Source organism: Monodelphis domestica, chromosome 3, assembly GCF_027887165.1.
Source record: "Monodelphis domestica isolate mMonDom1 chromosome 3, mMonDom1.pri, whole genome shotgun sequence".
Taxonomy (NCBI): Eukaryota; Metazoa; Chordata; class Mammalia; order Didelphimorphia; family Didelphidae; genus Monodelphis; species Monodelphis domestica.
Window position 1 is genome coordinate 996968 of NC_077229.1, and position 13848 is coordinate 1010815.

Sequence of the window (13848 nt, forward strand, 5' to 3'; positions counted from 1 at the left end):
TGTGCCCTCGGGGTGTGCCAGTGTGTGCCCTCGGGGATGTGCCACTGTGTGCCCTCGGGGTGTGCCAGTGTGTGCCCTCAGGGGTGTGCCAGTGTGTGCCCTCAGGGTGTGCCACTGTGTGCCCTCGGGGGTGTGCCAGTGTGTGCCCTCGGGGTGTGCCAGTGTGCCCTCGGGGTGTGCCAGTGTGCCCTCGGGGGTGTGCCACTGTGTGCCCTCGGGGTGTGCCAGTGTGTGCCCTCGGGGTGTGCCAGTGTGTGCCCTCGGGGTGTGCCAGTGTGTGCCCTCGGGGTGTGCCAGTGTGTGCCCTCAGGGGTGTGCCAGTGTGTGCCCTCGGGGTGTGCCAGTGTGTGCCCTCGGGGTGTGCCACTGTGTGCCCTCAGGGTGTGCCACTGTGTGCCCTCGGGGTGTGCCAGTGTGTGCCCTCGGGGGTGTGCCAGTGTGTGTGCCCTCGGGGGTGTGCCACTGTGTGCCCTCGGGCGTGTGCCAGTGTGTGCCCTCGGGGGTGTGCCACTGTGTGCCCTCGGGCGTGTGCCACTGTGTGCCCTCGGGGTGTGCCAGTGTGTGCCCTCGGGGTGTGCCAGTGTGTGCCCTCGGGGTGTGCCAGTGTGTGCCCTCAGGGGTGTGCCAGTGTTTGCCCTCGGGGTGTGCCAGTGTGTGCCCTCGGGGTGTGCCACTGTGTGCCCTCGGGGTGTGCCACTGTGTGCCCTCGGGGTGTGCCAGTGTGTGCCCTCGGGGGTGTGCCACTGTGTGCCCTCGGGGTGTGCCAGTGTGTGCGTGCCGGGATGTGCCAGTGTGTGTGCCCTCGGGGGTGTGCCAGGCCCCGCGGCAATCTCCTGCTCACCCGGCCCCCTCCCGCATCCAGGTTCGACTCGTGGGCGGGCATGGCCCTGGCCAGGGCGAGCCGCATCCAGGACAAGCTGAACTCCAACGAGCTCAAGAGCGATGGGCCCGTGTGGCGGCACTCGCTGCCGGTGCTCAACTGCTTCCGCCGCGCGCTGGAGATCGACGCCTCCAACCTGTCGCTGTGGATCGAGTACGGCACCATGTCGTACGCCCTGCACTCCTTCGCCTCGCGCCAGCTCAAGCAGTGGAGGGCCGAGCTGCCGGCCGAGGTGGTCCAGCAGGTGGGCACCGGGCTCCTCCTGTGGGCGGGCACCGGGCTCCTCCTGGGCGGGCACCGGGCTCCTCCTGGGTGGGCGCCGGACCCTCCTGTGGGCGGGCGGGCACCGGGCTCCTCCTGTGGGCGGGCGGGCACCGGGCTCCTCCTGTGGGCGGGCGGGCACCGGGCTCCTCCTGTGGGCGGGCACCGGGCTCCTCCTGGGTGGGCGCCGGACCCTCCTGTGGGCGGGTGGGCACCGGGCTCCTCCTGTGGGCGGGCGGGCACCGGGCTCCTCCTGTGGGCGGGCACCGGGCTCCTCCTGGGCGGGCGCCGGGCTCCTCCTGTGGGCGGGCGCCGGACCCTCCTGTGGGCGGGCACCGGGCCCTCCTGGGCGGGCGCCGGGCTCCTCCTGTGGGCGGGCGCCGGACCCTCCTGTGGGCGGGCACCGGGCCCTCCCGGGCGGGCGCCGGGCTCCTCCTGTGGGCGGGCGGGCGCCGGGCTCGGGCGGGCAGACGGGCAGCTCGGCGTGTGGCCCGTCGCAGATGGAGGAGCGCCGCGACAGCATGCTGGAGACGGCCAAGCTGTGCTTCACGTCGGCGGCGCGCTGCGAGGGCGACGGCGACGAGGAGGAGTGGCTCCTGCACTACATGCTGGGCAAGGTGGCCGAGAAGCAGAAGCAGCCGCCGGCCGTCTACCTGCAGCACTACCAGCGCGCCGCTCACTACCTGCACGAGGAGGCCGCCCGCTACCCCAAGAAGATCCACTACCACAACCCGCCGGAGCTGGCCATGGAGGCGCTGGAGGTCGGCTCGGGGGGCGGCCCGGGGCGGGGCGGCGGGAGGGGCCCCCCAGCACGCGGGCCTGACGCCCGGCCTCGGCCCGCCAGGTCTACTTCCGCCTGCACGCGTCCATCCTGAAGCTGGCGGGCCGGGCCGGCAGCGGCATCGACGCCGAGAGCCTGGCGGCCTTCATGAAGGAGGCGGCCGAGGGGCCCTTCGCCAGGGGCGAGGAGAAGAACGCCCCCAGAGCTTCGGAGAAGTGAGTGCCGGGGGGGCTCCGGCGCCTCGAGACGGGCCTCGTCCCACGCGATGGGCAGCCGCAGCACCCCCTCCCCCGCCCACCGCTCCCCTCTTTGGGGCCTCGGGCTGCCCCAGGGAGGATGTGCCGCCACGACCCCACCCTATGGCGGGGAAACTGAGGCAGCAGCCGGCGAAGCCTCGGGGAGCCCCGGCCGCCCCCCGTCACGCCGCTGCCCTGCTTTGACAGGGAGAAGAGCTGCGCGATGGACGAGGATTCGCACTCTTCGGCGGGGACGCTGCCCGGCCCGGGGCCCGCCCTCCCCGCCTCCTCCGGCCCCGGCCTGACCTCCCCGCCCTACACGGCCACCCCGCTGGACCACGACTACATCAAGTGCAAGACGCCCCGGCAGCAGCCCCCGCCGGACGGTAGGCCGGGCCGGGAGCCGCCCGGAAACGGGGAGGCTGGGGGGGCCGCGCAGGCCTTCCTGGGAGACGGCCGGGCATCGTGCGGGGGCTCCCCGGGGCGGGCGCAGGGGCTGGCGGAGGAGGAGGCCGCCCGCAGCTTGTCGGGCCTCGGGCGCCTCACGGGCCTCCCCCCCCGCAGAGAGGAGCCAGGACGGCTCGGCCGTGGCGCTGTCCGACTCGAGCTCCACCCAGGACGTGTTCGGCGAGGCCGGCGGCCCCCAGGAGAGCGTGCGGAGGCCCCCCCCGGACAAGCGGCCCGAGCCGGGCGCGGACGCCGAGCGGCGCCGCCCTCCGGGGAGGAGCGATGAGTCCCCGGAGGCCGCCGAGTCTCCGGGCAGGAGGAGGGCCGAGCCGTGCCAGCGGCTGCCCGCCGACCCCGAGGGCCGGCGCGACTTCCTGACCGAGCGCTGCGTGGCCGCCTTCCGCCTGTGCCTGAGCCGCTTCCCGCAGCACTACAAGAGCCTCTACCGGCTGGCCTTCCTCTACGCCCACAGCGACACGCACAAGGTAGGCCCTGCCCCCCCCCCACCCGCCCCCCCCCCGCCGGCCCTGCCCCCCCGCCGGCCCTGCCCCCCCCCACTGGACCCCCCCCTCCTGCCCCCCCCCGCCGGCCCTGCCCCCCCCACTGGACCCCCCTGCCAGCCCTGCCCCCCCTGCTCGCGCTCACAGGCCCCTCCCCCACAGAACCTCCACTGGGCCCGAGACGTGCTGCTGGGCAGCGGCATCCCGTGGCAGCAGCTGCCGCACATGCCCGCGCAGGGCCTCTTCTGCGAGAGGAACAAGACCAACTTCTTCAACGTGAGTAGCGGCCCTGCCTCGGCCTCCCCGCCTGTGAAGTGGCCCTCCGGGAAGGGTCCCCGAGGCGCCCTGCGGCCTGACGGCCATCCACGGAGTCCGGTGGCTCGTTCCCCCTCCCTCCCCTCCCCTCTCCTCCCCCTCCCCCTCCCCTCCCTCCCCCTCCCCCCTCCCTCCCCCTCCCCTCCCCTCCCCTCCCCCTCCCTCCCCCCCTCCCCTCCCCCTCCCCCGCACGTGGATCCTGGTGGGGGCGGCGGCGCCATTTTCATTCCCTTCACTCAGCCCAGGCTCTCCCCGGTGAGCACCCCTGCGTTGGGTCCCGGGTTCGAGCTGGGGAGGCCGGGCATGGCTCTGCTGCCTGGGGGGCTCCCCCACCCCCGCTCGGTGGGAATCGTTTCCGCATGAACTTCTGTCTCTTCTGGGAAGTGAGGGCCGAGCGGAGGAAGGGGGGAGCCTCGGGGGGCGCCTTTGGGGACGGAGGCGGCCGTTTCCCCCCCAAAGCCTCGTCGCTTCTGGGGGTTGCAGCACGCGTGGGGGAAGGGGGAGAAGGAGGGCCGGAGGTGGCCCCCAGGGACCGGCCCTCGTCCAAGGTAGGATTCGAACTCGGGTGTCCCGGCCTCCTCCACGGGGGCCGGCGGGGAAGGGTGGCCTGTCGGGGTGCCCGTTGCCTGCCCGCCGCGTGCCGGGCTCTCGTCCCTCCCCGGAACAAGCGAGCTCCTGGGGGCGTCCCGGCCGGGGCTCGTTTCGGGCCTCTTTTCTGGCAGCGGATCTCGGTCTCGGGGCCCAGCGGGGGGGGATCCCGGGGGACCTCCTGCCTGCTGGCTGCCGGGGTGGCGGCCCTGCTTATGCTTGAAGACCTCCGAGGTCGGGGAGCTCACCACCTCACGAGGCAGCCCGTCCTGCTCGGCCCTTTGTGGCCCCTGGTCTCTCCGGCACCCGGTGGGGGGCCTCAAACCTGGGGCGGAGCAGCCTCTCCTCTCTGCTCGGCCTCCGCGGCGAGGCTGCTCGTGCCCGAGTGTGCCGGGGCCGTCCCAGCCTCACGTCCACCCGTTTGCCATCTCCCACCTCCCTGCCTTTGCCCAGGCCGTGCCCTCCCTGCTCCCCGCGCCTCCGCCCCAGCGTGGGCCTCCTCTGGGACCGTCTGGCCGAAGGACCCCCCGTTTCCTCGTCTCCCGCGTCAAGGTCGCTTCCGTTTGCCCAAATTTCTTTCTCGGTGGCCGCAGCATCTCCTGCAGACTGGAGGCCCCGAGTTCAAATTCAGTCAGAACGAATCACTTCCCCACCACCTGCCTCCGTTCCCCCTGCTGTAACATGGGGCTTGCGCTGGCCCCTCCCTGACGGCGCCTGACCTGAGTCACATGTGCGTGCCTTGAGGGCTTCCTGGAGGAGGAGGCTGCACACCCTCGCCGTGACGGGTACAGCCGAAAGTTTGCCAGGAGGAGCCCAGACTGGGGTGAGGACGTGCGTTTCCACCTTGTTTGATCCTGATTGCGGCCCCGGGAGGGGGAGCTGTCAGAGCCCCATTTCACACAGGGGAGACTGAGGCAAACAGGGCCAAGTGACCGCCGAGTGCCCTGGGCTGGATTTGAACTCGGGCCTCCCTGCCTCCAGGCCCTGCAGTCCACCCATGGCGGCATCTCCCGGGAGCTCTGCAGACAGCTGTGTGTCGGGGCCCCATTTTACAGGGGAGGAAACCGAGGCGGCCTCGGCCTCCCCAGGACTGTCCCAGGAGCCATCTCTGCCCTCAGACGTTTCCTGGGGCAGGGAGGGGGGGCGAAGGCCTGGAGGAGGGCCAGGAGGGTGGAAAGGGGGGCTCCAGGAGAGGCGCCTCTCCCAGACGGCGTCTACACTGCCCCGTCTGGCCAGGCTCCCTTTGCCACTGCCATGCTGGGGGGAGAGGGTCCGACGGAGCCCCCCATGACCCCCAGATCCTTTTCTTTGGAATGGGGGGCCCCACCTGGGGACAGGCCGAGCATTGATGGGGGATGGCTGAGGCTTCCAGGAGAGCAGAAAGTGGGGGTCAGGTGGGACGATTGGGGGGGCTCGGCCACACTCCCGGCCCCAGAGCCCTACACTGAGGGCCACTTGGGAAGGGCCGGCTCCCAGAGGAGGCCTTTGAGGCCCTTTTCTGGGCCTCCATTTTCTAGCTCTGCCACACAGGCTGGGAGGGGCTGCAAAGGTCTGGCGGCTGGAGATGGATGGGCTGCTGGCCAAGGGGGAGGCTCCCTCCGCCGCATCCTGGTCCAGGCTAGGGGGGGCAGGAAGCCGAGTTCAGAGGCGCTACCGCCGCCTCTGCTGCTGCCTCTCCCTCCTCCGGCTCCCCATCCTGCTGCTGCCGCTGCTGCCTCTGCGGGGGCGGCCCGTGGGCGGGTGGATGTCTCCCCTCTCCTGATTGGCCGCCGCCGGCCCCTGGGCGGCCTGAAAGAAAAGAGGCAGCCAGAGAGGAGCGGAGCGGAGCGGAGCAGAGCCAGAGGAGGAAGCAGCCTCCCAGGCCGCGGCTGGGAGGGGAGGGGGAGCCCCTGCCCCCCCAGCGGGGCCCCCAGAGCGGGGGGGACTTGGGCCAGGAAGGAGCTGCCTCCTGTGATGGTGAGTTCTGCCAGGCCAGGGAGCCTGGGAGGAAGGGGACAGAGCTGGGCCCGAGGGAGGCAGGCCTTGTGGCTTCGGGAGGGACAGAGGCTCTGGCGGGCCAGGGCTCCCCCATCCTCTTTGTGCTCCAGGGCACAGGCACCCAGTAGGGCTTCATGAGTGCTGGCGGCTGGTCAGGGTTTCCTGTTGGGCAGTTCCATGGGCTTGGAGGCAGGAAGAGCCGAGTTCTAATCTGTCCTCACACCCGCCTAGCTGGGTGACCCTGGACGAATCACTTCATCTCTGCCTCAGTGTCCCCAAGTGTAAAATGGGGATCGTATCTGGGAGGGTCAAATGGGACGATTCTGGAACGTACCAGCATAGTGCCTGGCACCCAGTAGGTGCTCAGTGACTAATTGGATGTCCACCGGGTGGGAGTAGAGACAGGGACGTTAGTTCTCCCTGTGGGGAGGCTGCGAGAAGCACGGCAGCCACTTGTTCCTGCTGAAATGAATTTCCTCCATGTCGAGTACGCCCATGTCCGTCTGCCCAGTGAGACAGAGGAAGGGGAGATGGTAACCTGCGAAGCTGCTGTTGCGGGGCACCTGTGTGCACGGGCAGAGGGGGGGGACCCATCCCATAATGCCCCAGCTTTTCTGGCTGCCACGTACTCTACCCTGTGGAATCCTCTTTGGCTTGGGGTTCACTGAAACCTTGGAGTCTTTTTCAGTCTGGGGATGCCCTTCTCCCCCTGGCCTCCCTCTCGCCCTTGTGAAGAGGCTCTTCTGAGGTCGAGTCTCCTGGGCACTGTGCTGGCTGGTGGGGAACCAAAGAGGGCGGGAAGGCCCCGTGGATGCACATGTGTGTGCGTGCCAAATGGTTTTAAAATGCCTGCCAGGTAGTTTGGGGAGAGGGAAAGCTTCCTGCTGAAGTTCCCCCGAGTCTAGAAGGGAGCCAGGAGGCGAAAGGGAGGAGGGAGGGGGTGCCTTCTACCCAGGAAGACACAGCCAGTGCAAAAGCAAGCAGTCTGGAGATGGAGGATACTGTGGGAGATGTGAGGTCTGTGAAGACTGCAGAGGTGGGAGCGAGCCGGTTACGAAGGACTTTGAATGCCAAACAGAGGAGTGTGTGTTTGGTGCTGGAGACGATGGGAAGCCACTGCAGTTTACTGAGTAGGAAGGGGGTGAGAGGGCCAATCCCTCCTTCTAGGAAAACCACTTTAGTCACTGAATGGAAGATGGAGGCAGGGGAGAGAAGTGGGCAGATTTTCCCAGCAACTTCTCTAACAGGTGATGAGGGTTTGCCCCAGGGGAGTGACAACGCATAAGAGAGAAGGGGGTATATTTAAAAGATGTGGAGAGGTGAAACTGACCAGAGATGGAGGAGAGGGGAAACTGACCAGAGATGGAGGAGAGGGGAAACTGACCAGAGATGGAGGAGAGGGGAAACTGACCAGAGATGGAGGAGAGGGGAAACTGACCAGAGATGGAGGAGAGGGGAAACTGACCAGAGATGGAGGAGAGGGGAAACTGACCAGAGATGGAGGAGAGGGGAAACTGACCAGAGATGGAGGAGAGGGGAAACTGACCAGAGATGGAGGAGAGGGGAAACTGACCAGAGATGGAGGAGAGGGGAAACTGACCAGAGATGGAGGAGAGGGGAAACTGACCAGAGATGGAGGAGAGGGGAAACTGACCAGAGATGGAGGAGAGGGGAAACTGACCAGAGATGGTGGAGAGGGGGAAACTGACCAGAGATGGAGGAGCCGGAAACTGACCAGAGATGGAGGAGAGGGGGAAACTGACCAGAGATGGAGGAGAGGGGAAACTGACCAGAGATGGAGGAGAGGGGGAAACTGACCAGAGATGGAGGAGAGGGGGAAACTGACCAGAGATGGAGGAGCCGGAAACTGACCAGAGATGGTGGAGAGGGGGAAACTGACCAGAGATGGTGGAGAGGGGGAAACTGACCAGAGATGGTGGAGAGGGGGAAACTGACCAGAGATGGTGGAGAGGGGGAAACTGACCAGAGATGGTGGAGAGGGGAAACTGACCAGAGATGGAGGAGAGGGGAAACTGACCAGAGATGGAGGAGAGGGGAAACTGATCAGAGATGGAGGAGAGGGGAAACTGACCAGAGATGGAGGAGAGGGGGAAACTGACCAGAGATGGAGATGGGAAACTGACCAGAGATGGAGGAGAGGGGAAACTGACCAGAGATGGAGGAGAGGGGAAACTGACCAGAGATGGAGGGAAGTGCTGATCTAGTGGATAGAACTCTAAGCCTGGAGTCAGAAAGATTCCTCTTCCTAATCCAGTCTCAGAGACTTCCTAGCTGTGTGACTCTGGTTAAGTCACTTAACCCTCTTTGCCTGTTTCCTTCTCTGTAATGAGCTGGAGAAGGAAAGGGCAAAGCACTCCAGTATCTGCCATAGAAACCCCAAATGGGGTCATGGGGAGTCCGATGCCCGGAACACCCGGAGAACAGGGTTATTGCAAGCTCAAGGGAGCACTTGTGAAGGGGGGTAGAAAGGTGGCTATTACTACTACTAATCATCAGTGGCCATTGGAAGGGGAAGACGGGGTTGGCAGGGCCAGGGGAGGGGAGTCATGGCCGTGTGATGCCCCCTCGGAGGAGAGGAGAGGCCAGACGGGGAAGGAGAGCTTCCGGCCGCCTAGGAGTCCAACCCGCCCTGGCTTCCTCTGGCCCGAGCAGAAAGCCCAGGCCAGGCCTCGTGGGGAGCTGCCAGTGGCAGAGCTCTCGTCCCTGCCGGCGCTTCTCCCCTTCTGCTCGGGCCTTTAAGTCGTGCGTTTACTGGCCGCCCGCCCGAGCCTGGGACTGCGCCCTTGTGAGCCCTCGAGGGGACCCTCAAAGGCCTCTGCTTGGCTGGCTGTGGACCCACCTGCCTGTCTCTCTCCGTCTGCCCCTGTCCATGGTGGGCCCTTTCTTAGCCCCAAGAGTTCACTCTGGTCCTGTGCCCGGGGCGCCCCCTGGGTGCTGCCCTCCCCTCGGCTTTCGGCCGGTCTGTGTCGAGGCCCCTCTGGGCGGCCCTCGGCTCCCGCCTCCGTTGCTCCGCTCACCCACCCTTGTCTTTCCTGCTGAGCTCTGCCCTCCTCACAGGCGGCTGCTCTTATCCCCGCTTTACTGTTGGGGAAACTGAGGCAGGCAGAGGCCAGATGGGAGCGCGCGGGCCGTCCCTGCCGCAGCCTCGGGCTCGCTTCCTCCGCAGGGCATCTGGCGCATCCCCGTGGACGAGATCGACCGGCCGGGCAGCTTCGCGTCTCACATGAACCGCTCCATCGTGCTGCTGCTGCAGGTGCTGTCGCAGCTCAAGGACTACGGCACGCTGCTCAGGGTGTCCTCCATGCTGCAGAGGACGCCCGACCAGGGCAAGTAAGTGGCCGCCCCCGGGGGGAAGGGGGGCTCAGACCCGGCCGGCCCCCCCACACACACACACTCCGTGTCCGCCCCAGGAAATACTTGCGGGATGCCGACCGCCAGGTCCTGGCCCAGCGGGCCTTCGTCCTCACGGTGAAGGTGCTGGAGGAGACGCTGAGCGAGCTGACCGAGGTAGGCCTTGGCGCCGCCTCCGCCTCATTTCCCCTCTCCAGGCCTTTGCCCCTGAAGGGCCTCCCCTCGTCCGTGCCCTCCACAGCTCCTTCTGTCTCTCTGTGGGTGCGGCGGGATCCCCTGCAGCCGGGCCTCGGGTACACGCCCCCTTCGGCACCCCCAGCTCCCGTCCCCGCCGCCCCGACCGTCCTCCGCCCCTCCCCAGGGGTCCGAAGGCCACGGGATGACCACCGACGTGTCCAGCAAGCCGGGCGCCGAGGATGGGAGCGAGGCCTGCGACGGAGGGAGCGGGGGGGTGGCTCCCGGCCACGGGCCGCCCCCCCCGGACCCGGCCGAGCCCGGCGCCCCGAAGGAGGGGCCCCGGCCGAGCCCCGCCGATCCCATGGAGCTGGAGCCCGAGAGGCCCCCGCCCGGCCGGCCGGCCGAGCTCTCCCTGGAGGACCTGAGCATCAGCTCCCGGCAGCCCCCGCCGTCCCCGCAGCCGCCCCCGGCCAAGGGCCCGGCCCAGGCGCCTGTCGGGGAGGCCGGCCAGAGGCCCAGCCGCAAGAGGAAGTTACTGGACGACCCCGAGTGTGGGAAGAACCTCCTGCTGGACGCCTACCGCGTGTGGCAGCACGGCCAGAAGGTCATGGCCTACGACCTGGGGCGGATTGAGAAGATCATGGCCGACACCTACATGCTGATCAAGCAGGTACCTGCCGGAGCGGCCAGTGGCAGCCCTCCTAGCCCGGGCCAGGCCAAGCCCAGCGGCTCTCTCAGCCGCTCCTCCCTCCCTTTGCCCAGGTGGATGAGGGGGCAGCCCTGGAACAGGCCGTCAAGTTCTGTCAGGTCCAGCTGGGGACGTCGGCCCAGAGACAGGTAAGGGCCTCCCCCCGCTCTCGGCGCCCCCGGCCGGGCCGCCCTCCTCTCCGGGGCGTTCGGGGCTCCGCCAGGATCTCAGCCGAGCCGAGCCTTGGCCCCGGGGGCTTCTTGGGGTCCCCCTGTTACATCTGGGGAAACCGAGGCAAGCTACGGTGGCAGGACTTGCCCGGGTCACTACGAGCCGAGGCGTGTCTGAGGCAGGATTTGAAGCTGGTTCTTTCCCGACCCCGAGCCCAGCACCGTGCTCTGAAGGGGCTCAAACCCGGGAGGCCAGGCAGGTTCCTCCGACCCCGCGCAGCGATGGGCTCGGAGGGGCATCGGGTGGAGGAGGAAGCGGGAGCCCCCGGCCGCCTCTGGGCTCCCTGCCCTGCCCCGGCACCCCGAGCCGCTTTCCCTCTGCCCGGCGGCCGCTTCCCCGCCTCCCCCGCCCTTCCCCACCGCGCCGAGCAGGGAGGACGAGTCCAGGCGTCTGCCAGAGGCGGGCAGAAAGGAGGGCCGAGAGCACGAGAGCCTGCGAGAGTCTCTACCCAGACCCGGCTCTGTCGGGCCCCCGGAGGACTGGCGCGGCACGTGCGACGTCCTTGGCTTCCGGCCTCCATCAAGGAGGTGCAGAAACGTCCAGTACGACGGCCTCAGGAAGACCCGCCTCTCCGCCCGCCTCAGTCTCCTCATCTGCAAAACGGGGGTAACGAGGAGCCCAGATTTCCGCCATCCTCTCCTGTGACCTGAAGAGCATGGCCAGCCCACAGCCCCCGACTGCTGTGCCCCGGGCTAGAGGCTCCGCACAAAGACCTTTCCTCCGGGGCTGCACCTCGGGGAGTGGCGGCCCCAGAGTGACCAGGACCGGGTCGGGGGACGTGCGGACGGATGACCCCTCCATAGCAGCAGAGTGCTGCTTCCACCAGGGAAACCGAGGCACAAAGGGGCACCGCCTTTGGCGGCCTGGAGGCCGATGCACCGTGGCTCCCAAACTGCTCTCTCCTGAGGGGCTCCTGGCCTCAACTCCTCCTCCTCCTCCTCCCTCTCCGACCACCCCTCAGCCTGCTGGGTCAGTCCTAGGTGATGCCCCTGAACCGTCCAGCTGCTTGGATGGTTGCCAGCCCCAACCCTGCTCCGGGCCTCAGGCTTCCAGCCCGAGGCTCATCCCCAACCGATGGGAGCCCCGACCTGTAGAGTTCACCCTGCCGTGACCTCCGGTCAGTGTCATCTCTGTGGCTCTAATGGATTTCACCTGAGAGCCTCTGGTCGATTTCACCCCTCAGGCCCCCCTGGTCGATTTCACCCCTCTGCCCCCCCGTCGATTTCACCCCTCTGGCCCCCCCTGGTCGATTTCACCCCTCCAGCATCTCTCCGGTGCTCTCCCTTCGCTCTCATCCCCTCCTACGGGGGCTAGTGGGTCCGGCTCCAGACGATCCTAAGATGTGGGTTTGGCCCGTGTCACCCCTGCTCCATAACCCTCCTTGGCTCCTAGGGCTTCCAGGACCCAACAGGAAATGCGCTGTTTGGCCTTTGGCCTCCCCCAGGCCTGCTTCCAGACTGGCATCGGCCCCTCCCCCCACAGGCGTGCCCGGGGTTTTCCCAGAGGCCTCCTGTTTGCCTTTGTGGGCCCTGAGGGTGGGCCCGGGCGTCTGGGGGACTCCTGCGCCCTGCCGGGATCCCAGAGACCTGGGCTGGTGCAGTGAGGCCCGGAGCGCAGACCCGGCAGAGGCCAGCAGAGGAGGCCGACGAGCCCGGGCGGCGCCTCGGTGGGGGGACGGGACTAGCCAGGGCCCCCCTCTGACCTCCTTCCTCGGTCCGCAGGCCACAGGAGACGCCCCCACCACGCCCAAGCCCCCGAAGGACGGCAGGGAGAGCTGCTTCTGGGCCTCGCCGGCCCCCCAGCCCGCGGCCTCGAACCCCGACGCGGCCCCTCCCGATGTGCTGCCGCGGCCCAGCGACGCGACGCCCAAGGCCAAGCCGGCCGCGGCCTCCAAGGACCCCGAGGCGCCTCCGAGCGTGGCCTGTCCGGCCCCAGGTGAGGAGGAGCCGGGCGGGGGGGGGGGGGCCGATGAGCCCACATGGGCCGTCCCTGCTGCAGAGATGACAGCGAAGCCCGAGGGAGGCCCGAGGAAACGGCCTCCGATTGGGCGGGCGTCCGAGGGGCCCGCCGGGACCACAGAACTTGGGCGTTGGCCCAGGTGTCGCCGTGAGGCTGGGGGAGCTCAGCTTGAACCCACCCTGGGCCGAGCCTGCGAGCATCTGGGGGCTCTTCCTGGCCCCCCCCAGCACCGGGCCTGCCCTCGTGGGGAAGCCTGTGCGGGGCCGAGGAGCACGGTCCGGGCAGGGCGCCCGGCCTTCTCCCCCAGACGGAGGCTCCCGGGGAGCGCACAGAGGGCCTCCCCCCTCCCCCTTCCCCCGGGAGGGCAGGCAGTGGGCTCGAGGGCCCAGAGAGGTGAGAAGCCCTCAGCTAGAGAGGGACAGAACCAGCATTCGAACCCAGGACTTGAGTCACCCCAGGCTCGGTTTCCGGGAGGCCCAGCCCCAGAGCCCCGTCCCTGGCCGTCCACCCGTGCCCACGGCCCGACCTCGCGGGGCTGCGCCGTTGTCTGCCAGCAGAGCCGCCCATTTCCTCTCGCCTGGTGTGTGCCTCTCCGTGGGCCCGTGCTGGCTCCGGGGCATTTGGCCCCCCCGAGGGGGAGGCATCCGGACTCCTGTGTGTCCGAGGCCGGGGGACGCCCTGACGCCCTCTTTGCCGTCAGGGGAGGAGCTGGCAGCGGGCGGCCACTCGGGACCTCGGCCGCCGGAGAGCCTCCTCGGGCCGCAGGTGGACGCCGTCACCGCCAACCGCCCCGAGCCGGGGCCCGCCGAGCCTGGGACCGGCCCCGTCACGGGACGCGCCTGTGGCCAGGGTAAGGGGGCCCCGGCGGGGGGACCCCAGACGCGGACGGCTTCGAGCTCGGGGCCTCCCGGCCTCCGGCGGCGCCTCACCCCGCACTCTGTCCCCAGCCTCCAGCTCCAGGCCTTCGGGAAGCCCGGCCCCCCGCGCAGAGCCCCCCCGGGTAAAGGGCCGCCCGCCGCCCGCCATGCCCAGGCTCGTCATCCCCTCGGCCGCGGCCAAGTTCCCCCCCGAGATCACCGTCACCCCCCCGACCCCGACGCTCCTGTCCCCCAAGGGCAGCGTCTCGGAGGAGACCAAGCAGAAGCTGAAGGTGAGTGAAGCGGGCGCGGGGGGGGGGGGGGCTCCCCGCCGGCCCCCCCGGCCCGGCCTCACCCGCCCGCCGGCTCCCTCCCGCAGTCGGCCATCCTGAGCGCGCAGTCCGCCGCCACCGTGAAGAAGGAGAGCCTCTGCCAGCCGGCCCTGGAGATCCTCGAGCTGTCCAGCCAGGAGTCGTCCCTGGAGAGCGAGAGCGACGACGAAGACGACTACATGGACATCTGACGGCGCTGCAGCCTGTTTGTAATAAAGCGCGAGCATGTGGCCGCGTGCCGGCGTCA

The 13848-nt window shown here is 68.8% G+C and overlaps 1 protein-coding gene across 1 annotated transcript in view; it reads left to right on the forward strand.

The window, feature by feature from the left end:
- CABIN1 (calcineurin binding protein 1) overlaps nt 1-13848 on the forward strand; it is a 37911-nt gene extending 24063 nt beyond the window's left edge. Inside the window, 14 exon segments of the mRNA XM_056821164.1 lie at nt 863-1124; nt 1642-1902; nt 1986-2137; nt 2366-2544; nt 2723-3090; nt 3268-3381; nt 9173-9336; nt 9417-9513; nt 9719-10204; nt 10297-10371; nt 12175-12388; nt 13113-13262; nt 13360-13562; nt 13649-13848. Of these exon segments, the coding sequence (XP_056677142.1) occupies nt 863-1124; nt 1642-1902; nt 1986-2137; nt 2366-2544; nt 2723-3090; nt 3268-3381; nt 9173-9336; nt 9417-9513; nt 9719-10204; nt 10297-10371; nt 12175-12388; nt 13113-13262; nt 13360-13562; nt 13649-13792 (2869 nt within the window). The 3' untranslated portion in view covers nt 13793-13848.